Source organism: Leucoraja erinacea, chromosome 7 (genome assembly GCF_028641065.1).
Source record: "Leucoraja erinacea ecotype New England chromosome 7, Leri_hhj_1, whole genome shotgun sequence".
Classification (NCBI taxonomy): Eukaryota; Metazoa; Chordata; class Chondrichthyes; order Rajiformes; family Rajidae; genus Leucoraja; species Leucoraja erinaceus.
In genome coordinates this window covers 33811038-33837629 of record NC_073383.1, presented here as the reverse complement: position 1 = coordinate 33837629, position 26592 = coordinate 33811038, and the positions used below count along the sequence as shown (strand labels likewise).

The 26592-nt window shown below is 40.3% G+C and overlaps 1 protein-coding gene across 4 annotated transcripts in view; it reads left to right on the top strand.

Moving 5' to 3' along the window:
* The window catches only part of pcnt (pericentrin), a 171847-nt gene that overhangs the window by 103627 nt on the left and 41628 nt on the right, over nucleotides 1–26592 (top strand). For 2 of the 4 annotated variants that reach the window (XM_055638192.1, XM_055638190.1), the window contains exons 27-37: nucleotides 585–791; nucleotides 10198–10430; nucleotides 12264–12383; nucleotides 12520–12540; nucleotides 15859–16095; nucleotides 17960–18130; nucleotides 20332–20484; nucleotides 20678–20848; nucleotides 21515–22504; nucleotides 23272–23433; nucleotides 25302–25853. In XM_055638192.1, the coding sequence (XP_055494167.1) occupies nucleotides 585–791; nucleotides 10198–10430; nucleotides 12264–12383; nucleotides 12520–12540; nucleotides 15859–16095; nucleotides 17960–18130; nucleotides 20332–20484; nucleotides 20678–20848; nucleotides 21515–22504; nucleotides 23272–23433; nucleotides 25302–25853 (3017 nt within the window). The remainder of the gene's footprint in view (nucleotides 1–584; nucleotides 792–10197; nucleotides 10431–12263; nucleotides 12384–12519; nucleotides 12541–15858; nucleotides 16096–17959; nucleotides 18131–20331; nucleotides 20485–20677; nucleotides 20849–21514; nucleotides 22505–23271; nucleotides 23434–25301; nucleotides 25854–26592) is intronic. The other 2 variants (XM_055638191.1, XM_055638193.1) reach the window with 2 other exon arrangements.

Sequence of the window (26592 nt, the reverse complement as noted above, 5' to 3'; positions counted from 1 at the left end):
CACCGTAAACCTATGTCCTCTGGTCCTCGATTCACCTACTCTGGGCAAGACTCTATGCATCTACCCTCTCTATTCCTCCCATGACCTTGTATACCTCTATAAGATCACCCCTCATCCTCCTGTGCTCCAAGGAATAGAGTCTCAGCCTATTCAACCTCTCCCTATAGCTCAGACCCTCTAGCTCTGGCAACATTCTCGTAAATCTCTGTACCCTTTCCAGCTTGACAACATCTTTCCTATAACACGGTGCCCAGAACTGAACACAATGCTTTAAATGCAGCTTCACCAACGTCTTATACAACTGCAACATGACCTCCCAACTTCTATACTCAATACTCTGGCTAATGAAGGCCAACATGCCAAAAGCCTTTTTGATCACTCGATCTACCTGCGACTCCACCTTCAAGGAACCATGCACCTGCACCTATTGATCACCTTTTTCTTTACATTCTTGTTCCCTCTTAGAAAGAAACTTGCTTTGTTTTACACTTGCCACCAATTTAATGTTGGCTCCGACCACAAGTTTTAGAATTTGCAATCATTTCTAAAAAAAAATGATTTGCTCGATCATCTGCCATTACTAGGGTTGATTGAAGGATATGTCATGGAGAAAGCAGCACTGGAAGAAGCTTTGCAGAAGAAGGAAGAATTGGAGGAGCATCTGGCCCTTCAGGTGGAACTTCTGAGCCAGCAACTTCATGAACTCAACCAGGAGAATCTTCATCTATGTGAGGAGCATGATCTTCTACTACGCCAGAAACAAGTCATGGTTGGCAACGATGTAGAACGTGGTAAGAACCAACTTTAGGCTGGTGATTCTCAGTTCTTCTTCTTATCGAGCTGAACACACTTCTCTGCATCTGCATACAATGGTGTATGTCTTGTCGCTTCTTGTGCGCGGGGGTGGAAAGATTGGCGGAAACAGGGCCGTGACGTGAACGCTCTTTCCTTGACCCCATTCTCAGTTTACAAAATGCTGCAAACTTGGGTCATAAGATCATAAGTGATAGGAGCAGAATTAGGCCATTCGGCCCATCAAGTCATCTGGCTGATCTATTTCTCCCTCCAAACCCCATTCTCCTGCCTTCTCCCCATAACTCCTGACACCCATCCTAATCAAAAAACTATCTATCTCTGCCTTAAAAATATAAACTTGGGCACATTCCTGGATGGTACAGCAAAGTGACCCTTAAAATAAGTTATTTTGTTTGGTTTAGTGTTACAGCATTGAAACGGGTCCACTGAGTCCACGCTGACCATTGATCACCCATTCACACCAATTCTTTTTTATCCCACTTTATCATCCTACACACTAGGACCAATTTACAGCAGTTAAATAACCTATTAACCCGCATGTCTTTGGGATGTGGGAGGAAATCCGAGCAGCCAGAGGAAATCCATGCGGTCACAGGGAGAACATGCAAACTCCACACAGGTCAGGATCGAACAGGGTCTTTGGTGGTGTGAGGCATCAGCGCCACCAGCTGTGCCACAGTGCCACCTTGTAATATTTTATCCTGCAAAGAGATTGTAATCTTCTTTTCCAGGGCACTAAGTAAATATTACAATGGAATGAAGCAGACATTGAATCTATCCATGTCAAATTGTAGTTCATCTCATTTGATGTTACCTGATATTTGACAATTTTGTTAATTTGGATCTGAATTGTAAAAGAACACAAGGAATCTGTTCTGCCTTCAAATTTTATCAGCTTTGCAAAACATGAGTTGATCATTTTTGTTCTTGATACACTGTGCTTCTTCTGAAGTGATACAACCATGGTAGGATTCTGTGGTGTTAAAAGTTCACTGAAAAATGGTGTTTGAAAATTCTCATACAGACTTTCTTGTTACATGTCATGTGAAAATTCACACACCAGCAGCTTTGTTCATTTAAAAAAAATAGAAAGTGTTTCTGGGTCACATCAGTTGTTTTAATACTATTGGGTTCTTTGATTTCTGTTGATTTTATGATTGCTGGCTCTGCTGGGCTTTAATTTCTTGTTAAGTCTCTTGTCCAGAGACTCGGGTTCGATCCTCATGATGGGTGCTGTCTGCATGGCGTTTGTACGTTCTCCCTGTGACAACATGGGTTTTCTCCGGGTGCTACGGTTTCTTATCACCTTCCAAAGACGTCCAGGTTTGTAGGTTAATTGGCTTCTGTAAATTGTCCCTATGATGTAGGATAGAACTAGTGTACTGGTAATCGCTGGTTGGCAGGGACTCGATGGGCCAAGGGGCTTGTTTTCACACCGCATCACTAAACCAAACTGCAGGTGAATGGTTCCCTCAATGGGTGTGAAAAGATATTTGACTCGCTTGCATTAAATGGGAAGAGTGTTGACTACAAAAGTTGGACATTATGGCACAGCTGTAAAAGTACATGTTGAGACCACATGGAATGTTGTGTACAGTTCAAGGTGCCCAGCGTTTGGAGGATGTCATAAGGAGAGGCTGGATAGGTTGGGACTTTTTTCTTGGGAGCGGAGGAGGCCAAGGGATGACCTTTTTGAAGTCACGGAGCCATGTAACGCAGAAACAGGCCCTTCGGTCCAGGTTGCCCATGCCAACCAAGGTGCCCCATTTACACTAGTCCCACCTGCCTGCGTTTGGCCCATATCTCTCTAAACTTTCCCTATCCATGTAGCTGTCCAAATGTCTTTTAATTGTTGTTATAGTTTCTGCTTCAACTACTTCCTCTGGCAGCTAATTCCATATATGGATATATACCTGGGGGAGTGGGCAAATGCATGGCAAATGAAGTTTAATGTGGATACATGTGAGGTTATCCACTTTGATATCAAAAACAGGAAGGCAGATTACTATCTAAATGGCGTCAAGTTGGGAAAAGGGGAAGTACAATAGGATCTGGGGGTCCTTGTTCATCAGTCTATGAAAGTAAGATTGCAGGCACAGCAGGCAGTGAAGAAAGCGAATGGCATGTTGGCTTTTATACCAAGAGGAGTCGAGTTTAGGAGCAAAGAGGTCCTTCTGCAGAGCCCTAGTGAGGCCACACCTGGAGTCCCCTAATTTGAGGAAAGACATTCTTGCTATTGAGGGAGTGCAGCGTAGGTTTACAAGGTTAATTCCCGGGATATCGGGACTGTCATATGCTGAGAAAATGGAGCGGCTGGGCATGTACACTCTGGAGTTTAGAAGGATGATGGGATATCTTATTGAAACATTGTTAAGGGTTTGGACACGCTAGAGGCAAGAAACATGTTCCCGATGTTGGGGAAGTCCAGAACCAGGGGCCACAGTTTAAGAATAGGGAGTAAGCCATTTAGAACTGAGACGAGGAAACACTTTTTCTCACAGAGAGTGGTGAGTCTATGGAATTCTCTGCCTCAGAGGGCGGTGGAGGCAGGTTCTCTGGATGCTTTCAAGAGAGCTAGATAGGGCTCTTAAAGATAGTGGTGTCAGGGGATATGGGGAGAAGGCAGGAACGGGGTACTGATTGGGGATGATCAGCCATGATCACCTTGAATGGCGGTGCTGACTTGAAGGGCTGAATGGCCTACTCCTGCACCTATTGTCAATTATTGTCTATACCCACCACCCTCTGTGTGAAAACTTTGCCCCTCAGATTCTTATTAAACCTTTCCCCTCTCACCTTAAACCTTTGTCCACTGGATCTTCATTCCCCTACTCTGGTTAAAATGTTCTGTTCATCTAATCTATCTATTCCCCATCATGATCTTATACACCTCTCCCGAAAGTTTAGTCCCCCAAGTCCTGGCAACACCCTTGTGTATCTTCTCTGCAGTCTTTCCAGCTTAGCAACATCTTTCCTATAGCAGGGTGACCAAAACTAAACACCATACTCCAACTGTGACCTCACTAGCACTTAGTACAGCTATAACATAACATCATAGTCAGGGTTTTGAGTATAAATTTGGCATGTTATGTTATAGCTGTACAAAACGTGGAGTGCAGGTATGTTTCCTTGAAATTGGTGTCACAGGTAGATAAGGTGGTATGGCCAATGTGCCAAGAGCCTTCTTAATCACATTATCAACCTGTGACGCCAATTTCAAGGAAACGTACCTGCACTCCACGGTTTCTTTGCTCTACAACATTCCCCAGATCCCTGCCATTCATTGTGACGGCTCTGCCCTGGTTAGACTTCCCCAAATGACTCGTTTAAACACCTCAAACGTATCTGCATTAAATTCCATTGACCCGTCTCCCCCCTTTCCCAACTGATCAAGATCCTGCTGTAATCTTTGATAACCATCTTCAATATCTACAATACCACCCACTTTAGTGTAATCTGCACATTTACTAATCACTCTATGACTCTATGCCTTGTACATTCTTATCCAACCCGTTGATATAATCCACAAACACCAATGAGCCCAGCAGCGATCCTTGAGGCACACAATTAGTCACAGGCCTCCTGTCAGGAAAACAACCTTCCACCATCACCTTCTGCTTCCTTCCATGAAGCCAATTTTCCATCTAGTCGGCTAGCTCATCTTAGATCCCATGCAATCTAACCTTCCAGATCATCCTACTGTGTGGGCCCTTGTCAAATACAAGATGTTGTAGTTTGGGAAGTCTTAATAGGGCAAGAACTACAGAGCGAGTGGTAGTGCTCTTGGGAGTGTTGTAGAACAGAGCAAGTGCAGGTACATAGTTCATTGAACGTGGCATCACAGGTAGATAACATTGGCCTTCATCAGTCAGAGTATTAGGTATAGAAGTTGGTAGGTCATGTTACAGTTGTATAAGACATTGGTGAGGCCACATTTGGAATATTGTGTCCAGTTTTGATCACCATGTTATAGGAAAGATGTTGTCAAGTTGGAAAGGGTGCAGAGAAGATTTATGAGGTTGTTGCCAGGTCTCGAGGGCCTGAGCTATAGGGAAAGGTTGAACGGGCTAGGACTAGATTGGGGTAATGCAGAGACTCTTTAGCCCAGAGTAGGGGAATCGAGAACCAGACAACATAGGCTTAAAATGAGTGGGGAAAGATTTAATAGGAACATGAAGGGTAACTTTTTTACACAAAGGGTGGTGGGTAAATGGAACGAGCTGCTGAGGAGGTAGTTGAGGCAGGTACTATCGTAATATTTAAGAGACATTTGGACAGGTATATGGATATGATAGGTTTGGAGGGTTATGTGCCAAGTGCGGGCAGGTGGGACTAGTGTAGATGGGCATAATGGTCAGCATGGGCAATTTGGGCCAAAGGGCCTGTTTCCATGCCGTATGACTATAAATGCCTTGTTGAAATCTATATAGGCCACGTCTACAGTTATGCACTCGTCAACCTCTTTAGTTACATATTCAAAAAACTCAATCAGATTTGTGAGACATGATCTCCCATGTACAAAACCGTGCTGACTATCCCTAATCAGCCTTGTCTATCTAAATGAATGTTCATCTTATCCCTCTGAATCTCTCTTGTAACTCTAAGACCACAGATGTTAGCCTCACTGGCCTATAGTTCCCAGGCTTTTCCTTGCAACCTTTCTTAAATAGAGGCACAACATTTGCCACCCTCTAGTCTTCTGGCAGCTCGCCTATATTAAATGATTACTCGTATGTCTTCTTCTTTCGTGTGGCGTGCACAGCCTAAAGTTGTTGGACAACTTGTTCGATTTGATCTTACGTTTGTGCACGTCGAGTTGATTGCATTAGTCGAAACAGGGCGGACCAAATGAAGGTTGCAATCTTCCACCCCACTCGTATATCTCAGCCAGGGCAACTGCAATTTCTTCTTTTGCTTCCAACAATGCCCTTGGATATATCTGATCATTCCCAGGAGATTTGTCTACCATCATACGCGTTAGGGTGTTCAGCACCTCCTCAACCACAATATTGACTGACCTCAACACATTTCCATTGATTGCCCAAGGCCTGAATACTATAATTGGCAGCAAAGTGAACAATCACCAGCATCCCTGATTATTGTTCGGCATTCCCTGATGCATTTAATGCATTATATGGCCGCTTTGAGCGAAGGACAACGTGGCGATGCATTCCGTCCTGTCGGACTCGAGTGTGCCTTTCCCCACTGTTGAAGAAGTTATTTCCGCCTTCCTGAGGGTGAACTCAAGGAAAGCAACTGGCCCGGATAGAGTCCCTGACCGCATCCTTAGGAACGGCGCAGGCCATCTAGAGGGAGTGTTCACAGGCATCTTTAATTACTCCATGCTCCGTTCTAAGGTAGCCATCTACTTCAGGAAGACCACTATGGCTACGATCTCGGTGCCACAGAAAAGAAGACCTCATGCCTTAATGACTACCATCCAGTGGGCTTAACATCCAGCATCATGAAGTGCTTTGATAGGCTAGTTACGGAACCTATAAAATCCAGTTTATTAAGCAGCCTTGATCCACTGCAGTTCGCCTACCACCACAACACGCCCATGCTGATGCCATCTCTCTGGCCCTACACTTATCCCTGGAGCATCTGGGTAAGAAGGACCCCCACATCAGAGTCTCCTTCATCGACTATAAGCTCTGCTTTCAATAATTATGCCAACTAAGCTAATCTCCAAACATGGAGTTGGCACTCTCCTCTGCAACTGTATCCTCAACTTCTTGACCAGCAGACCACAATCAGTGAGGATAGGTGACAAATCATCCTCTACAGTAATCCTCAACATTGGTGCCCCGCAATGATGCATGTTCAGCGCCCTACTATACTCATTATACACTCACGACTGTGCAGCCAAATACCAGTCCAACTTTGCAAGTTTGCAGATGACAGCACTGTACTGGGCTGGATATCAAATAATGGCGACAGAATATAGAAAGGAGATTGTGAGCCTTGTAACTTGGTGCCAAAGGAACAACCTCTCCCTGAATGAAAGCAAGGAAAAGAAGATTATGAATTACTTCATGATGCGAAGCAGTACACGTTCACTGATGGCACAGAAGTAGACGTGGTTGAAAGCTTTAAGTTCTTCGGAATAAATATCACCAGCAATTTTTCATTGGCCAGCAACATCATTACCAGGAAAGCCCATCAAATGCCTCTACTTCCTTAGAAGGCTTAGAAAGTTCTGCATATCCCCAATAATCCTCACCAACTTCTACAGATGCGCCGTAGAAAGCATTTTATCGAAATGCATCGCAGCTAGGTTTAAGAACAGCTCCATCCAAGACCACAAGAAATTGCAGAGTGTGGACGTTGCCCAGACCATCAGGCCAACCAACATCCCTTCCATTTAATCCATCTAAATTTAATGCTGCATCGGCAAGGCCACCAGCATAATCAAAGATCAGTCTCACCAAGTCACTCCCTTTCTCCTCTCATCAGGCAAGAGGAATAGAAGTTTGGAAGCACATACTAGGGACAGTTTCTTCCCAACTGTTATCAGGCAACTGAACCGTCCCCTCATCGGCTACAGTGCGGACCTGACCTCCCATCTTCCTCATTGGAGACTTTTAACTATCTTTAATCGGACTTTATCTTGCACTAAATGTTGTGCCCTTTACAGTATCTGCCCACTGTGGTCGACATGATTGTAATTGTGTATAGTCTTTTCTCTGGATAGCATGCAACAAAAGCTTTTCATTGTACCTTGGTACACATGACAATAATAAACTAAACTAAGTTCCACTGTCCTCATGCTTTTCTCCATGGCAAAATCAGAGGAGAAATAGTCATTGAGGACCTTGCCCATCTCCTGTGGCTCTGCACAAAGATGACTCCTTTGATACCTGAGGGGGCCCTATTCTCTCTCTGGTTACCCTTTTTCCCTTGATATACTTTAAAAATCTTTAGTCATTTTTCCAGAGCAAAACTAGATTACATAGGCTTAAGGGGCAAGGTATGAGATTTAAGGAAGACCTCGGGGGCAACTTTTCCACCCAGAGGGTAATCTGTATCTCGAAATTGTAGTAGAGGAAGCTATGGAAGTGGATATAGTTGCGACTTTCAAAATACTTCAGGACAGTATTATGGATAGGAAAGATTTAGAGGTATGTGAGCCACATGTAGGCAAATGGGACTAGCCCAGAATGGTAACTTCACCAACATGGACCAGTTGGGAAAAAGGACCTGTTTCCATACTGTATTGCTTTGACATGGTGATTTAGAAGACAGTGACAGCTGATGGAAACTCAAGAAGCCAGTACAATAAAATCTTCTGCATTTCCTGAAACATTGTTGGTCCCTTTGTATGTATCTTGGGCTAGAAATCTAACTGCACTTCTGATGGAAATTTGGCTTTGGTAAATCAGATGGGTTATCAAGCCATTGCAGAAACTTTTACGTTGTAATTCCTGTCTCTGATATGACCTAATTATTTGTCTTGAGAGAAATCTCCATTGGAATAAGGGTTTGCTAGGAAGTGCCATACATGAGTAAACAGGAGCATCAATTTTCCATTCATCATTTAAAGAAAATGTTGTTGGAAAAATCTGGAATTATTTTCGCTGTTAATAGATGTTTTGTTCAACTGAATGATCGCAATTTATATATTGGTTTTCAAGTTGCACAAATTATTGGCGCTAAATTTTCCAATTTGTCCACTTTGCAGTACTAATCATAAGCAATGTATTTGGTTGTGATGATTGTCTTTTCTCAATTCTTTGTTTCTCAGGCCATCAAATTAAACCACATAAAGGTTCAGGTTTGTCCCTTTTTTGAAAACAATGTTATATGGTTTGTATTTATTTTTAAATTACATTTGAATGGTTTCAGCATTTTATTTTTTATAATCTATTGCCAAATTGATCTGGGCAGAGTAATCACAAACTTATTTTTTACTCACTGTGCTTGTGAAATGTGATGCATGTGCAAATCGAGACTACAAGCATGGTGTACCTCAAATTTGTGTGGCCATTTTCAACTTCCATTTGCCATTTATGTAAATTTAGATTAAATATGTGCAAAGCAAAAGTCACTTCAAAATAGAATAAGTTAAATAAACTTGAAATAATACAATTTATCTTGCACTATTAGTAGGATGTTCGGCTGTGTAAATTGGACCTCCAGTATCCCTAGCACTTTGTTGTTCTATTCAAGTGTCAGAGAAGCATAAAATCTCAGTTTAAAAGTGTATTTTGCTTGAAAATAACTCCAAGCCTTGGTTGTTCACATGCCCTGTGCCATTCTAAATTGTTACATTTTTTACGTTCAATTTTCTTTTGCATTCCTATTTCCTTTCATTCAAAGCTAAATATTCCATATTTAAGCAATCTTTTAATCTTAATTTTACTGCACAAAGTGTCTTTTTTCTATCGAAAGTGTGCCTTAGAATTCATATTTCCAGCCTTGTATGTGGAACTAGGACACATTTACGAGTATTAAGAATTGTCCTGCATTCTTCCTACTTGAATTCTGCATGGCATGATCTGAACCTGATAAAGTATTAGGAATGTTGCCCTTCTCTCCATTATCACGTTCATAATGTCTGGTGCTTGCTATACTCTTGAGCATGTTTAAATGTTGAGCCTCTGTGCTTGTGTTCCAGAGAGAAAGTCTGACTTTGCATCCAAGTTTGAAAGCAAGATGCATAATTTTCTAGGCATGAAAACTTCCACTAAGAAAACCAAAGTACACAAACTTTTCTTATTCATGCCAATTCTCATGGTTAGTCTTTGGAAACAAATGAAAAACTTTTGGAGCCAAGATTTTTATTTAACACATCCCTCATAAATATCCAGCTCAAAGAAAATGCCTAGCTAAACATTGGATCAGTATAGGAACTTGGTTCTACATAAAGCCATCCAGACCTGTACTGTACGTGAAACAGCTACCTTCTGAAATGTTTTGAAAAAGGTGTCCGCTCATAAGGAACTGTTTACAGGATTGCAGTGTTAATCCACAGTGTTTGTTGTCATTGGAAGGATTGATGTATACTAAATATATAGGACCCTTCACCACTGGTGGCATTTAAAAGTGGAATTTCCCTCTGGGTAATTTGGATTTATCTTGCTGTGCGGAATGTTTCTTTCTCAAGTATGGTGGAGAGTCAAAATATATTTGGAACGTCCTCAATAATTTGGAAATTTTCTATCTGGAATGCTATATTGATGAATCTGCTTTAAATGTTGAGGTGGAATTGGTTTGTAGTGCTCTGGATGAATTAACAAAATAAGTACTGAATGTGTGTACTGTTCAGATTTTATTATAATGTGACTTTGAAAAGTTCACATTAAAGTGTAGAAAGTGATTTGGGCAGTTGTCATTCGGTTCCCACATCTGCTTCATTAATATTGTATTTGCTATGTCCAGGATTACTGGAGGAGACGAAGCGTTTGGCCAAAGAGAAGCTAGACATCCAATGTCAGGCAGAAAAGGATCTTGCTGATCTCCTATCAAGGACAAAGAGAATGGAAGTGGAGTTGGAGGAGGAGACCAGCCGCAACATTGAGCTGTCAGACAAGTGGCACTTGGAGGTTGTTGACCTGCAACAGCAAGTTCAGGCTCTTGAAAAGCAGCTCAAGAATTATCGACAGTTTATGGATGTAAGTAAAAGAGAATGTGAGCTGTGATAATAACTCAACTTAGTTAGATTACATATTCAAATATTGATCTGTTTCAATGGTATACAGATTGTTTTAAAGCAAGGGAACTAATATCAACTTGTTAATTGATTCACTAAAACATGGTTTTAAAATTGAAAGGTAGGAAAAACATTTTTAGCTGACATCATAATTGTATCCTGTTGGTGCTCCAAAATACTTTGCAGCCTGTGAATTAGTTTGATGGACAGTTGCTATTATGAGGAAAAATATGGGAACAAATATAAGTCACCTTGGTCTGAAGGGTTGAGGGATAGAAAAGAAATAGTCAAAAGCTAAAATGTGGAGAAGTTGATAACACTTCATCAGAACTAATTTTAATGCACACTGGAAAAGTTGGGTATCTGAAATTATTGAATGTATTGGAGAAACCTGAGCTCTGTAATATACGATACCGTTTATTTCATGTTGGACTTTGTTGGAATAATATTAAGAGCAAAAGACAAAGCGATCAAAATGCAGTGGAAAATCAAAACTTGAGGTTGTCACCCTTGCATGTTAAATCATTGTTGGTGCCATTACTTCAAGGGAAGAAAAGCTGTCAAGTATATCTGAAGATATATCTGAAGAAATGCTTTGTTTTGGGTTGTATCATAGCATATCTTAAAACAATCTGAACCAGCAGGAGAAATCAGGCCTCGATATAATTTATCATACAAACAATAGCACCTGTTTAATTTTCTGTCAACCCATTCTATCCATGTACCTTCTCAGGAATGATTTTGTGAAATTTATATTCTGTTCATCCTCTATGCAATCATTTAATTCTCAACTTTGTTTCTTCTTTATTTACCCTTTTTTATTTGCTTATCTATTGAGTGTTGGACCACAGAGATAAATGATTACCTTGCATATTGGAAAAAACTAAGGTAACAAGTCATTGAGAATGAGTTACGTAGCATTGCCTTGCTTTGGTTTCATGTCCCTTTTCCTAGGCTGGGTAATTTAAGTGAGTGAGGAAAGGTGGCATCAGCAATTGATAAAAACTTGGGAAAGGTGCAAGCAGATTGTTTTCATCTTCACGTTTTAAATATTGTAAACTGCTACTAATAACACTAACAAGAGAGAGTAGCCGGTCTCTGTTCAGCCATGAATATTTTGGTGATTCTGGATGCTTCCTAACAAAGGGGAGATAGCTTTCAATTATCGAGGGGCAAACAAAGTGAAGAGCCGTGGTAGCTGACAACACTAACAATTCAGAAGTCAGAACTCAAACAATTGTTGAGATATGTAGAGTAAATGTAGGCGACCTGATCCACTACACCTTTGCATGATCTTTGGAGAAACAATTGTTCTTTGTCATATGCTCTGTTTTATGTCTGCAACCCTCTGAGTTCATCATCCTTAAGTACCTATCTACTACCTCTTGAAATGAAGAGTAACTTGGAGCCAAAAATAAATTGCTCGAAGAACTTAATGGGTCAAGCAACATCAGTAGAGGCAAAAAGGATGTGTCAACATTTCAGATTGTGACTCTGCATGTCCTGAGGCTATTTGACTTATTGAGTTCTTCCAGCAGTTTCTTTTGTTCACTTCTAAATATATTACCAGCTACCAGCTCATATGTTTGCTGTGAGCTTGTATGAGCATATAAATGTCACAAAATCATTCCTGAGAAAGTACATGGATAGGACAGGTTTAGAGGGTTATAGGCCAAACACAGGCAAATGGGACTAGTGTAGTGGAACATGTTGGTCGGTGTGGGCGAGTTGGGCTGAAGGGCCTGTTTCCATGCTGTATGACTGGGACTCTAATCACGTGACCTTTTCCACTCAGGAGCAAGCAGCTGAGCGTGAACATGAGCGAGATGAATTCCAACAAGAGATTGAAAATTTGGAGAAGCAGTTAAAACAAGGAATCAAATCACAAGGAGTTGCTGATTTTACAGTCTCTAAGGTATCTGCCCCTGCGGATCACTTTCTGCACATTATTCTCATTCAGATGCACTATTTGCATTTCATGTTATTTCTAAACAGAATTTTTCTTTCTTCCACCACCCTACCCCTCCAACCCCCAACCATGGATATTTTAGAACGATTATTTGAGCCTTCAGGTATGAGTAAATATTGTTCAATCAGTAACAACCTGGCTGCATGCCACTTTGCTCCTAATCATTTCTCTTTGGCATCTTTACTGTCTTACTTGTCTAGTTAATGTTGTAATTAAGTTTGTCTTTTAATTCCTTATCTAAATTCAAAAGCTTTTCATACTCTCAATACTAATAATGTGACCAACTTGGGTATTTATGATGTTAGTTTGAGCAGACAGTAAAATTAGAAAAAAGGCAATTCAACCTTGAACAATAAATGGTCAGGAATACAAGAACATCTGACTAAGGTGGTATAGTGGTGAATCGGGTAGTGTTGTTGCCTCTCTGGGATGATCCAGACTTCTGGTGCTGAATTTGTAAAAACTGTTATTTTCTTTCAACTGTGTGGTTTTTCCCAGCACTTCTGGATACACTTCTGTATTTCAACGATATACTTGTTAGAATAACTGGGTCCTTTAAGCAGCCCTTAGTGTAGGAGGTTTAAGGTTAGGAAAACCAGGAGTAGATGGACATATGAGAGAATAAATTATGTGAAATGGGATCGAGAGGATTATTCTGAACCAGCACAGACTCGAAGGATTGAACGACCTCCGATCATGTTATAAGAAAATGTATGAAAATACATGATTTGGTTTGGGTTTTGATTCAGCGTACCTCATTATCGTAAGTATCTCCACTGTACTGAGATGCAGCTAACCAGAATGTTTCTCTCTTGCTCACTGCACGTATATGAATAATATTGGTATTGGTTTATTATTGTCACTTGTAGCAAGATACTTTGAAAAATCTATTTTGTGCACTATTCGAGCAGATTGTAATGAGTCTAAACATACTGTACTTGAGCACAACAGCACAAAATAGAAAGGAAACAGATTGCAGAATCTAATGCTACAGACAGTGCAGAAAGAAACAGGTGCAATGGCCACAACAAAGTAGATTTGGAGACGGATAATTAGTTATAGTCACACACTGTCGGCCCAACTTTTGCATTCAGACCTGCCGACAAATTCAATGCTTGACACTGGTCCGACGTCGCCTCGTTTGGCCCATATGCTTCTAAACATTTCCTATTCATATACCTGTCCAAATGTCTTAAGTGTTGTTATAATAGCTGGCTAAACTACCTCCTCAGGCACTCGTTCCATATACCCATCATCCTCTGTACGAAAAAGTGACCCCTCGGGTTTCTATTAAATCTTTCTCTCACCTTAAACCTATGGTCTTTGATTCCCCTACCTTGGAGAATAGACTGTGCATCTACCCTATCTATTCTCCTTATAATCTTATATACCTCTATTAGATCACCCCTCGTCCTCCTGCGTTACAAGGAATAAAGTCCTAGCCTGCCTGATCTCTCCCTATATCTCAAGCCCTGAAGCCCTGGGAACAGCCTTGTAAAAATCTTTTCTGCACTCTTCCCAGCTTAACAAAATCTTTCCTATAACAGGGTGACTAAAACTGAACATAATACTCCAAATGTGACCTCACCAACGTCTTGTACAACTGTAATATAACATCTCAACTTCTATACTCAATACCCTGACTGATGGAGGCCAATATGGCAAAAGTAACTAGACTACCATGGACATTAGGCTCAATGGTCTATAGTTCCCAGGCTTTTCCTTGCAACTCTTCTTAAATAGAGGCAAAATATTTGCCACCTCCAGTCTTCCGACCCACTGAGTTATTTGAACACTTTGTGTCTTTTTATGTAAACCAGCATCTGCTCTTCCTTGTTCCCCTATTTCCATGTTATAGATTCTGGTTATTCCCGAATTTGGAAAAATATCGTCATGTCAGTGGTTCCTTGTGTAAAATAATACGCGTTAGTCTATCTAACTCAGTTAATCACAAGGGTTTTGCTTCATTAAATATTTCTAAACGCCCCAGTGCCGTACCTGTTAACCATGTTTATATCAGCTCTACAATTCTGTAAAAAAAAATTCTGGGACATCGGATCAGTCTTAAATTTACAGTCTGTTAATTATAAATCGTCAAGAGCTTGTTTGAAGTTTTGGCATATAAATTTACTTTCCAAAAGTACGAAGTACAAAACTAATTCATCTGATAAATGGATTCATAACCAAATTTCCAGACTTCAAATGTTTGGCAAAAGAGGGAGGTATTTATTTATTCTTTTTGATGCACTGGCAAGTTCTAATACACTGCTTGATTTAGGCAGATTGGGTAATAATTTGCACGTTGGTGCTATAGCTGAAAAGGAAAAAGTGTGCAGGGATATGAAAAACAGGGAAATAGAACTAATTGGAAATCTCTTTCTGTTATATGTGAAGTCTGTTTTAAAGAGGTCCGTAACAATTAGGGTTTACTGCATTTTGTGTAAATAAAATAAGTTCAGGGTTCCTCTCAAATCTCTCCCCTTCATCTTAAACTTATGCCATCTGGTTCTCGATTCCCTTATTCTGGGCAAGAGACTGTGCATCTACTCGATTTATTCCTCTCATGATTTTGTACACGTTACGTACGTGCTTAAATTTTTGCAGTCTGTCTAATAATGTTGCTTTTGCAGTGCTGTCAAGTAGATCCTTTGAAGCATCCTTCCAATGATCAGATATAGCAACAATGAAGATGCAGTTAAATATTTTCTAGTCGCAATAATGTGTTTCTTTCTTATTACGACACAGGAGATATTTGGCCCGTTGGAGACATTTGACCCTTTGGATCCATGCCATTTCCGGCAGCAGAGCAATCTCTCCATTCCCATACCTTCCACTTTTTTCCCGGTATCCGGTGGCAGGAATTCTCTTTACATCGGGAGAGATACTTATTTTCTCACATTTAAGTTGAATTGTTCTTCCAAATAGTGTAACTGTGGATCGGGGGCCTTTGATTGCTGCAGTGAATTTTGTTGCAGGTGTAGTGAAAGTTTATGCTAACCCACTCATGCCTGGAATCATTCTTGAATATCTCCTCAAATCTCCAGAGCCAGTACATCCTTCCTCGGATATGGGGCCCAAATTTGCTCACAGTACTCCAAATGCGGCCTGACCAGCGCCTATAGAGCCTCAGCATTACATCTCTGTTTTTGTATTCTAGTCCTCTTGATATAAATGCTAGCATTAATATTTTGTATTAGTTGTGTTATTCTAAATCTACATAACCAGTTCATATCAGATTCACTTCTTTACTAAATGATGAAATTTACCTCTATTGTATAACCATTTCGAATGTATATACAATGTACAAGGTTTAAGCAGATATCCGGTTTCAAGAAGACTTCAATCAACCAATATGGAAAGTATTGTAAGAACTCTCCATGTACACCTCACCAATTGAATATTTATGCACTTTCCTCTTAAGATGGAAACAATGGAGGCACAGATTCGGTCAAAGTCGGATGATTACAGTGAGTTGTTGCTCACTAAGGAATGCCTAGAGCGAGAAATGCAGGAGCAAAGTGAAGAAATAGTAAAATTGGAAGCACAGGTAAAAGAGCTCGAGGAGGCCGCATGTTTGCATGCAGTTACAGAAAAACGAATTGGTCAGCTTGAGCAGGAGATCCAGAAGATGAGACGAAGAGAGGAAGAATTATCACAGGTAATTGGGGATCAGTAATTATATCTTTCCAAAGATTTACTTCAAAACAGTTGGTATATAGGACATTTCTGGGGGTCGGGAGAGGAGGGTTTATGGGAACTGATGTTCCCTTTAAATTGTGACATCTTGGTATTAGTTCCTTAAAATTAATCAAAAAAGAGTTCAAAGCCAATAATTTCTATCAGCTAAATCTCAACTGGTATAGTCTTAAACTTTAAAGAAATTATGGTGTCAAAAAGCAGCTAGATATTTACTTAACAATCACAGAGATCGTATGAAACCAGACCATTTAGTCTATTGCATCTGTGGCAAATAGTGGGCATCCGTCTGCACTAATTCCGTCTCCTAGCTGTTGGCCCATGTCTTCTATGTCTAAATGATTCATTCTAGAAATGTCTTAAGTACTGTCGGGGATCCTGCTTTCACCACTCACATGCAGTGCATTCCAGTTATTCATCGCTTTCTGGATGAGAAAGCCCTCTTGTCTCCTCTCTGAATCACTTTCTCCTTTTCGTAACTCTATGTTCTCTTGTGTTGTCAATTTTTGATATGCGGAAAAGTTGTGTGCAGTCCACTGCTTATACCTCTCATAATTCTACATCCCGCAGTCAATCCAAGGGAGACATTTTTTTGGCTGCTGGAAAATAGCTTGGGTGTGGGACAATGATATGTTAATCTAAGTGACCAAGATACATATGATAGTGTTAAATAGAGTTCATTGTCGTATGTGAAGTACAGGTAAAAAATAAGTGAGTGTCTTAAATGCTTAATCATTCTTACTAAGATTTACAATGCAAGGGAGTGTTATATCATCGTGCCCTCCCCCACATTTGAAATGTTAAGAAATTGCACTGAGCAAATTAATCTCCCATTATTTTAAATTACTGCAGATTTAAGCCTTGTTGTTGCTGATTAGATAGCTACTGATAATAATACCTAGGTGGACTTAGAACTGAATTCCTTATTTATAACTTATGATGGTTCCTGAATACCATATGTATTGGATAATCCTCCAGGCTAAATAGATTGAGAATGTGAAAAATCCAGACAGAATAGAACAATGCCTAAAAATCAAAAATCGCCCCTCACTTTTGAAAACACCAACTTAGTTTCCTAGAGTAAATATTATCTTAATTGCAAAGAAAGACTGTGCACTTACTGCAAAAGCTAATTGTGATTTGCTCCATTACATCCTGTTCACGTTGACTTGTCTTGAGTTTAAAAAAAACCTTTTATGGCATTAGATTTTGAAACTATGAATACTTTCATCGACCTGTGCATCAACTACATAGTATTCAATTTCTTTCAATTACCAACAAACCGCAAGCTATTAAAGACACATGAAACTTCAGATGCTGGAATCCTGAGCAAAACACAAAGTGCAGGAGGAACTCAGCGGGTCAGGCAGATATCTAAACCAGAGTCCCGGCTAAAATTACATCTAACCTGGTTCATCAGAGGCGGCTTGTTGGGGGGCAAAATTGGATGGTTTTGCAGGAAACACACTCCTCCACACGTTTTCTTATGAAGTCAGTAACAACTGTGGTGCATTCATTCAGGTCTGTTGCCAAGTCCTTGAACATTGCTCAGTCTATGGATTCCTTGCAATCCCAAATTGCTCCTCTGCCTCCCTCAGCAGGTGAAAGATTTATCTGGGTAGAAGGGAATGTGGCGCAGAGGTTGCTGTGATCATGATCATATTAAATAGTGGAGCAGTAGTGTGGCCAGCTCCTGCTCCTCATTCTTGTGTTGATTTAAATTGAAATGCACAGAATACATAAGAACAAAATTAATCCAACTAAATAGAATATTTTTCTTTAAAAAGGCATTAGCTGAACTAATATATTTATTGTGTTTTTGACAGGACAAAGAATCTTTACAGCAACAGCAGTACAGTAATCTGATGCAGATCTCTTCTCTACAGTCAAAACTGGATGAAGCGAGACATAGAGTACCCACTGAAGGGCTTTCTGGTCAGACACTAAAGGAGCAGTTACTGGATGAACGACAAGCTCTCCAGACTAAGGAGGATGAGGTAGAATTGAGGGAAACAATTTATTATTAATTCCAATGTATAATAGTTTAATTAGGGTGTCCTAACCAGAGGCAACATGATTGCTACCAATGAAATGAGTTTGCAATCGGGGAATCAACTTATTCGGTTTGTAAACTTAATCCGATGTCCTTCTCTAATTAATAATTCCTGAAAATCTGGAACAAACCGTACCTCAAAGTAAAAAGAGAATTAATTTTGAGAAATCAGATTCAAAAAATTCTCAGCGAGACTCAGCAGGTCGGGTAGCATCTGTGAAGAGAGAACCAGAGTTAATGCTTCCAGTTGATAACTTCATGAGATTGGAATAGTGCAAAAGATGGGAGTTGGATGGAGAAATCAAGTGAAAGGCCACTGGAAGTTCAGTGCTTAATTTGTTGATCAGACACCAATAAAACCATAAGGAACTAAGGTAATAAACAAAGGAATTATTTTCAGAATTTCAGGTCAGCAGTTATTGAGGATATAATATTGATACTGTACACATCTCAATATTCTCTCTGTTCTTTAGTCGATTGCACAAAGTTGGTTTGGGACCTTATATGGCCTCATTAGTTATCCAACATGAATCTAATGGAATCATAGAATAATAAAGAGGAAAATAAGAATTAAATAGGGCCTACTTAATCCTTGCTGGCTCCTTGCACACCAGTCCATTCTTCTCTGTTTCCCCAATAACAGACTGTAGGTCTGCAATTTATTTTTCCACAACTGTCTGACCAGTTCCTTTGAAAATCCTGATTGGCTGTTTCTGTCATCCTTGGAGACGGTGAGTTCCAGGTCATAATCATTCTCTGTTTAAACAAATTTCTCTTTGCATACCTTCAAAGTTGGCCTTGCCCCTATTTTGAATTTTAACTCATGGGTCCGCCCTATCTCTATCCATAACTATCTTAAAGCTAATAGACAGTGGTCACTGGTCCTAAAATGCTTGTCCACGAACATGCCAACCATTTGCCCCTCCCAATTTCCTATGGCTAGATCAAGTCTTGCCCTCTCCCATGTAGGGCCCACTACATATTGCCTGAGGAAATTATCCTGAACACATTTGACAAATTATGCCCTGTCTAAGTTCTTGGCACCCTGACAGTCCCAGTCTATATTGTTTGATTATGTTACTGACCAAAAATCTAAATTAAGCGATGCCAAAAACTAAATTAAGTGATGCATGCTTTATCTCAACACACGTGCTTCTGTGAGCATTAATGAAGTTCTTGCTTGCTGAAGAACAACAGAATATTGTAGGCATAATGCAGAACAGATCAGTGTGTCATGCCAAGTTTGCAAGTTGCCACAGAAAGGGACTTAGTAATTATATTATCTATAAAGACTTAGGATAGACCATTTGGTCACAGACTAACTTGCCGATGATGATCAACACAGAACAATGAACAGTACAGCACAGGAACCAGCCCGAGGCCCACACTGACTGTGGCGAACATGATGCCAAGGCCAAACCTTATATGCCTGCACAAAATCCATATCTGTCCATTCCGTGTATAACTTACTATGTGGTTATCTAAAAGTCTCTTAAATGCCACTATCGTAAGCGCTCCACCACGGCATTCATCACATTCTGTGTAAAAAAAACTTGCCCGCACATCTTCTTTAAACTTTGCCTTTACCTTCAGGCTATGCTCTCCAGTATTTGTTATTTCCCTTTCTGGGGTATAAGCTCTGACTGTTTATCTATGCTTCGCTCTGCCTCTGATTGTGTGCAGAGCTATTTATCACAGTACAACAGTGTGATTTAATACTTTCTAGAATCTGATTACCAGCACTATAATTTCTAATCCTCTCATCCTATGCAACCAATAGCACAGTGAGATCATCATTGACTTTTTGACTTGATTTTGGAACTTTAGGTAGTAAATTGGCTACTATATGTGGCTAAAAAAATCACCAGAAATAATTTATTGGCTTTAATGAGGTTGATATATATAGTTACATGTTGTTTCTTTCACACAATCCTTCAGTTTTCCATTTCCAAGTTTACATTCATTTAGTTAATTTCTTCAAATATTAAGGGAATTGGGATATTTTAATTTTTAATAAATAGTGGTGCAAGCTTGCGTGGTAATATGTTCCTATTCTCTAGGAAGACGAGATGTTTACTGAAATTTGTATGGTAAAGAATTCAATCTCACTTTAAGCAACATGGGGTATATTTTGGCGTTTTCTAGATCCAAATCCTTGAGGAGCAGCTCGATCAATTCAGAGAAAATTTGATGAATAAAAATGATGAGATGCTGCAATTGAACATGCAGCTGGAAATCCAAACAAAGCAGTCGGCAATAACAATCAACCAGCTCCATGAGGAGAACATCCGTGTGAAGGCAAGTTTTTTTTTGTTTGTTTTGTTTTTTCCCCACCCTGAATCTAGTCAACAAAAATACCTTCAATTCATAATGGGTGTATAACTAAATAACTGATTGATACTGTTTCATTGTTTAGTACCATTACCTAACAATCTCTTGTTTATTCTGACTTGCATCCTGCAACACATCTTCCTAACAATTCCACATACAGGAAGATGTGGCCAGTCTCCATATGCGCTTAGGCTTGGAAGTAGATAATGGCAAAGCATCAGGATTACAGCTGCCCCAAGCGTTGCTGCAGGAGAAGAACCAGGAAATTGATGAGCTAAAGGAACAGATCTTCAAGCTGCAGAAGGAAATGGAAAATACTTTAGACAACAAGGTAACCATGACTATGTTACCAACAGCTTGTTTATTGCACTTCATGACAGTTAGGTTTGCAATTAATAAAGCTCTTTAGTTAAAATATATTTTAAGTAATTCATTGTATTGAGTTGAACTATCCTTCAATTATCCAGCTTTCACTATTCTAATTCTGAATCACTGCATTCTCCTCATGAGAAAGGAAGGATCTGGATCTCTTTTATGGTTTCAATGTCTCCCAAAAGCTGTTTATAGCCAATTAGTTATTTGGTAATGATGAATGTGAATAGTTTTTTACTTCCTTAGTCATTTTGATGACCTTGGTCAGTATATTTATAACATTCAAACATGCACTGCATTGGGAGTAAAGATAGAAAATATGGAAGCGACCAGCAAGTCAAACAGCATCTATTAATGGATATTCTGAATTTATCTTTCAGGTTACATTAAATGGTGAATACATTGCTGATTTTAACAATTTAAAAGCAAATATGAGAGATGGAAAGGAGTATTTGGGAGGATAAAGGGTTGTAAAAAATCAAAGAGAAAGTTTATGATTGGCTAGAAGGCAGAAATGATCAGGAGACTGAAGGGCAAAATGATGCGTCAAAAGGGGACAATAATAGGAAAATTATTTTTTGCTAAAGTGATATACGTCAGTGAAGTGATTGTCTTTTTATTTCAGGCATTTGAAGAGAAAAATGATGAAATTGAAGAGCTGAAAACACAAATTGAACAACTTACTATTGACCAAGAAAGACTACGTCAGGCAAAAGAAGAGGAGATTGAGCACCTCATTGAGGTTATAGAGAAACTGCAGCAAGAACTGTCACTGTTGGGTCCAAATTGCCATGAAGTCAGTGATTCTCAGGAAGAACTTGATATTTTCAGCATGGAGAAAGGCTCTGGACCAAATACGACATTCTCCAGAGGACTTCATGACAATCTGCAACAGGAGCTGGCATTTAAGTCAGTAGATAACAGAGGTGCTGGAGACTACAAAAAAGATCTTTATATGCACACAACAGAGTTTCAGGATCAGACTGAGACAATAACTAGAGAAGGTTTTCTGCAGCTCTTGGATAAAAATGAAGTTTGTTTCCAAGAGAAGTTGGAAGTTTTGCAAACAAGCCTTCAAAACCTGCAGGAGATGAATCAGCAGCAGCAGCAGGAGTTCGCGTCACTTCAGCTGCAATCCAATGGTCTTCAGGAGGATAACAGTTTGTTGAAGATTCACATTTCCCAAAGAGATGCTGATGTATCTCTTCTCTCATCACGCGTCCAAGAACTGGAAGATGCTCAGAATGAAAAGGAGAAGCTGCTGCAAATGATTGAGAAACAAAGACAGGAAGAGTTAAAAGATATAAGATTATTTCCAAATAGAATCATGGAGCTTGAACAGGAACTGGCAGACAAAACAGCTCTGTTCCAAAAATGTAATGATGAATTAAAAACCTTACACTCTGACCTTCTGGAGCGTGATTGTCTGCTTCAGACACTGAAGCAGAAGAGTATGAATCTACAAGTCGAAGTTGAGCGTTTGGAGGGTGAATTATCCAGACAGGAGGGCCAGAATGAAAAACTAAAAAATCAATTGAACCAACTTGAGAGTGAACAGCAATCTGTTCGCACTACCCCGACTGCTGCAAAAATAAAGGTGAAAGATGATGCTTTGGTGAGTCCATTTCTACTTCCCCTGAGAGTACTGACAAACATTTATGGTGGGTACTTTCAGAGTGAAGATTTGCACTATCTAGAATATGTTTAATATGTAATACTTTATGTAAGTGAGGTAATGCACGTAGTTACTCCAGTACATAATATTACATCCCGCAAAAGTTCTAAATCTCCATTTTTCATCAGAGCAAGAACTGAAGAGTTAAAAGATATAGGATTATTTCCTATGTGACAGTTTCCCATTCAATTCTCGAACGTAGAACACCATTCAACAAGATTGTGGCTGCTAACCCGATTTTATTTCCACCACAATTCCCATATCCATCGATTCCTAAAATATCCAGAAAACTGTTGGTTTCAGCTTTGAGTACAAGTCTGAATCTCCACTTTACTCCAGCTCAAAGAAAATATTCCATGGATTTACTGCATTATGAATGACCCATCACTAGTTTGACTGTTTGAATCTGTTTTAGACTTCAAGAAGAGGAACATCATCTCTACATCTAATCTATTGCATGCTTTAAGTATATTTCATGCTGCACTCCCTCTCTCTCCATCCTTCCCCTGCCCAAGTCGTACCAGGCTGCAATGAATGCTTGTTATTTTTTCAATACATCTTCACTAACTTAATATTTCCAGTTAATCTGCAGGGGAAACATTGGAACTAATTTGTTCTAATGATCAATAAATCTAATTACACAAAATTAAAATGCTATTCTGCCCTCAAAATGGCTAATGGGAATGGGTATTTCTTATTTCCATAAGCAGGAGAAACAGAAACAGTTGGAAGCTACCTTGCAGCAGAAGGAAATGATCATCACCCAGCTAAATATTGAACATGAGACCCTGCAAGCAGATCTTTCTGCAGTTAAGGAAGAATTAAACTCTAGTGTAGAGAACATAGATAAACTGCTGGAGGCTGAACAGGTGAGAGATTAAGGACTAATACTGTCTTGTTAAATTCCTCTATGTAAACCAATTATTTTTCTTGTGATTTGCAGTTGAATTCACTTTGCTGTTACATTTGTAAAATATTCCAGTTTACCAACAAGTTGTGCAAGTTGTGACGTGAACAAAAACCTTTGGTCACATTGTCTGAGCTAATCAATATGTATAATCAATACAGCCTACTGAGACCTATGATCTCTTAGCTAAGTACAAAACAAAATAAAAAGGAAAGGTAATTTTAACGGTTCAGAGAAAGAGGTAAGTTGGTTATCGTAGATTGGGAGAGTGCGATAATAAACAAAACAATGGCTACCTTATAAAGAATTAACACAGAGTTAACATATCCAAGAAAATATTCCAGTTATGGCTGTCACTTTGTATACCCTGCATGGTTTACCTTCACCAAAATGCATCAAATGCAAACATGTTCAATTCCATCTGCTATTCCTTTGCTTATTTTCTCAGTTGATCTAGATCTTATTGTAACCTGAAACAAAATTTGCCGTCCACTACACCAGTAATTTTGACGTCATCCACAAACTTACTAACCGCTCCACCTACCAAAATTGTTAATGTATATACGCTGTTTCTTGAGCTCCCTTTAAAAACACACCTGGATCCTATTTCCAGAGTAACCTTTAAAGATGATTAGTTCACTGAGAAATGTATTTAACTGTGTTACATTTAAAAAAATAATTGTGATTTTCCTCCATGTGCTCCAGTTTCCTCCCACAATCCAAAGATGGGCAGGTTTGTAGGTTTAGTTTACAAGCCGACTCCAATGCTGACCATCGATCATCCATTCATACTAGTTCTATGTTATCTCACTTTCTATGCCGCTCCCTACACACTCGCTGTGAGGCAGTGGTTTTACCAGCTGCAGCACTGTCATTAATTGGCCTCTGTAAAGTTCCCCTACTAGTTTGATGTTCGGCGAGGTCTCAGTGGGCTTATCTCACTTTCTAAACTCTATGCCGCTCCAAAGCTTCACTTACAAAACACAACACTCGCTGTGTGAGGCATTGTTTTTGGTTTTACCAGCTTGCAGCACTGTCATTAATTGGCCTCTGTAAAGTTCCCCTAGTGGACATTTTCGGATTTCAGAGAGATTTTTTAGGATGAGAAAATGGAGCATATCATGGGACCGGGAGAATCTCGTGCGAATGGGTGGTGGTGAGGGGTGAAGGGGGAAACTTTAATTCTTAGTCCCCTACCTTCCCAACCTCGGCGAGGTCCGTCAGCGGGCGGCGCCGGTTGGAGCTGAAGGGGCTGTTCCAGCGCGGCCCGCGCGCCACGTCCCAGCTCCGAGAATGTCGGGAGTCTAAACCAGCGGGGAGCGGGCAAACTAAACTCTAGCGCTCCTTCCAACATTGCCACGCGTCTCGCTTTTACCCCTGCCAAAGCTTCAATCCGCGATTACCCTCAAAAGGCACAACACTTATCCCACGCTGCGACCCCCCCCCCGACATTCCGGAGCTGGGGCGTCCGGCATCGCAGCCAGGGGTAGAGTTGCCGGGGTCGGAGCTACAACCGCGCCGCTGCGGCCCCACCGGCCACAGCGCTGCGGAGCTTACTCCTTAACAAAATGTGTGACCAGGTAGGGGATAAGAATTAAAGTTTATTCCCCCCCTTCACATTGTTTTTGGTGAGTTATGTTTAACAAGCCAGTTGCTGGCTCACTTTTGTCAGTTGCAGAACATTTGATGGCAACCATGTCTGTCGATCATATTTGCAGCATGGAAATGTTACAATTTGCTATAAGAGTCGGTCAAGTACTTAATATAGGCAAGCAAATGCATATTCTCCTACTAATTTATTTTTTAATTTGTTGATTTTCATTTTTATAGGTAAAAGAACACACCATTGCTGACTTAGAGATCCATTCCCGCAATCTTAAAATTCAGGTGAACCAACTGCAGGAAGCCTTATTACAGCAAGAGGAGGAACTGGCGAATCGGACAAAAGAAGTGGAGGACTTGACTGAGAAATGTCAGAGGCAGGGACTTGAGTTGCAGCAGCAATCCAATGCGGAGACTGATAGGCCACAGACCACCCCATCAATTTACAATGAAGATTCTCAGGCTCTTAGTCGAGGTGGACATCGACCACTTGCCTACAGCCACACAATGAGTGGGAGCATGCTGAGTTCTCCAGAGCTGATGAGGAAGTTTGAGGAAAGTCTGGAATGGATGAATGGCCTGCACAACTCCAGAATTTCTGAGATCAGCGGTGTTCACAGTGCAGAAATAGAGGTGATACATAGCAGATCATCGGAACTTGAAAAAGACACAGATAGAGAGGATCGGAGCATTTCCTCTGCAAAAGACAGACGGCATCGGCCTTCTCCATCCCCATCTGATTATCCACATTCACTCTCTGAATATTCTAATGCAGAGAAGGTGGGCATCAAACGGTTTTAATGTTGTACTTTTATTATGTGTGTGTGATTGAATCAATCATAGCATTATATAACTAGTGTCATACATTCTCAGCACAATAGTTACATTTTATCAAAAGGCCTCTTGCACTGAAATCAATGCATCTGAAACTAACAGTCCTGCCATGCTCCTGCCTATCCTGTCCACTGAACTTGCTTTCATCACCTTTCTTACCACCTTCTAGCCTCTCACCTGCTTCACTCGGCATTGGATCCTGTCCCCTTGCCAATCTAGTTTTAACCCTCCTGAGTAACACTAGGAAACTGTCCATCAGGATATTGGTTTGTCCCAGCTCAGGTGCAACTCATCCCTCTTATACAGCTCTGCTCTAGCTCCAGATTGCAATAGTCCTTAAATCTGAATTCCTGCCCCTTACATTAAATCGTCAGCCACAAATTCACCTGTCATAAATTCCTGTTTTTATCTTCAACAGTATGTGGCACGGAGCAATCTGGAGTCTACTTCCTTAGATCCTGCTTTTTAATCTTTTGCCTAGCTCCCTGTAATCATTCCACAGGAAGCATCCCTTATCACACCTGTATCATTTGTGCCAACGTGCACAATGACATCCGACTGCTCACCCTCCCCCTTGAGAATGTTCTGCAGCAGCTCTGAGATATGAACTCAGGAACCAAGGAGAAAACACACCATTTTGCAGTCATATTTGCTATCACAGAATCTCCTGCCAGCCCTTCTTTCT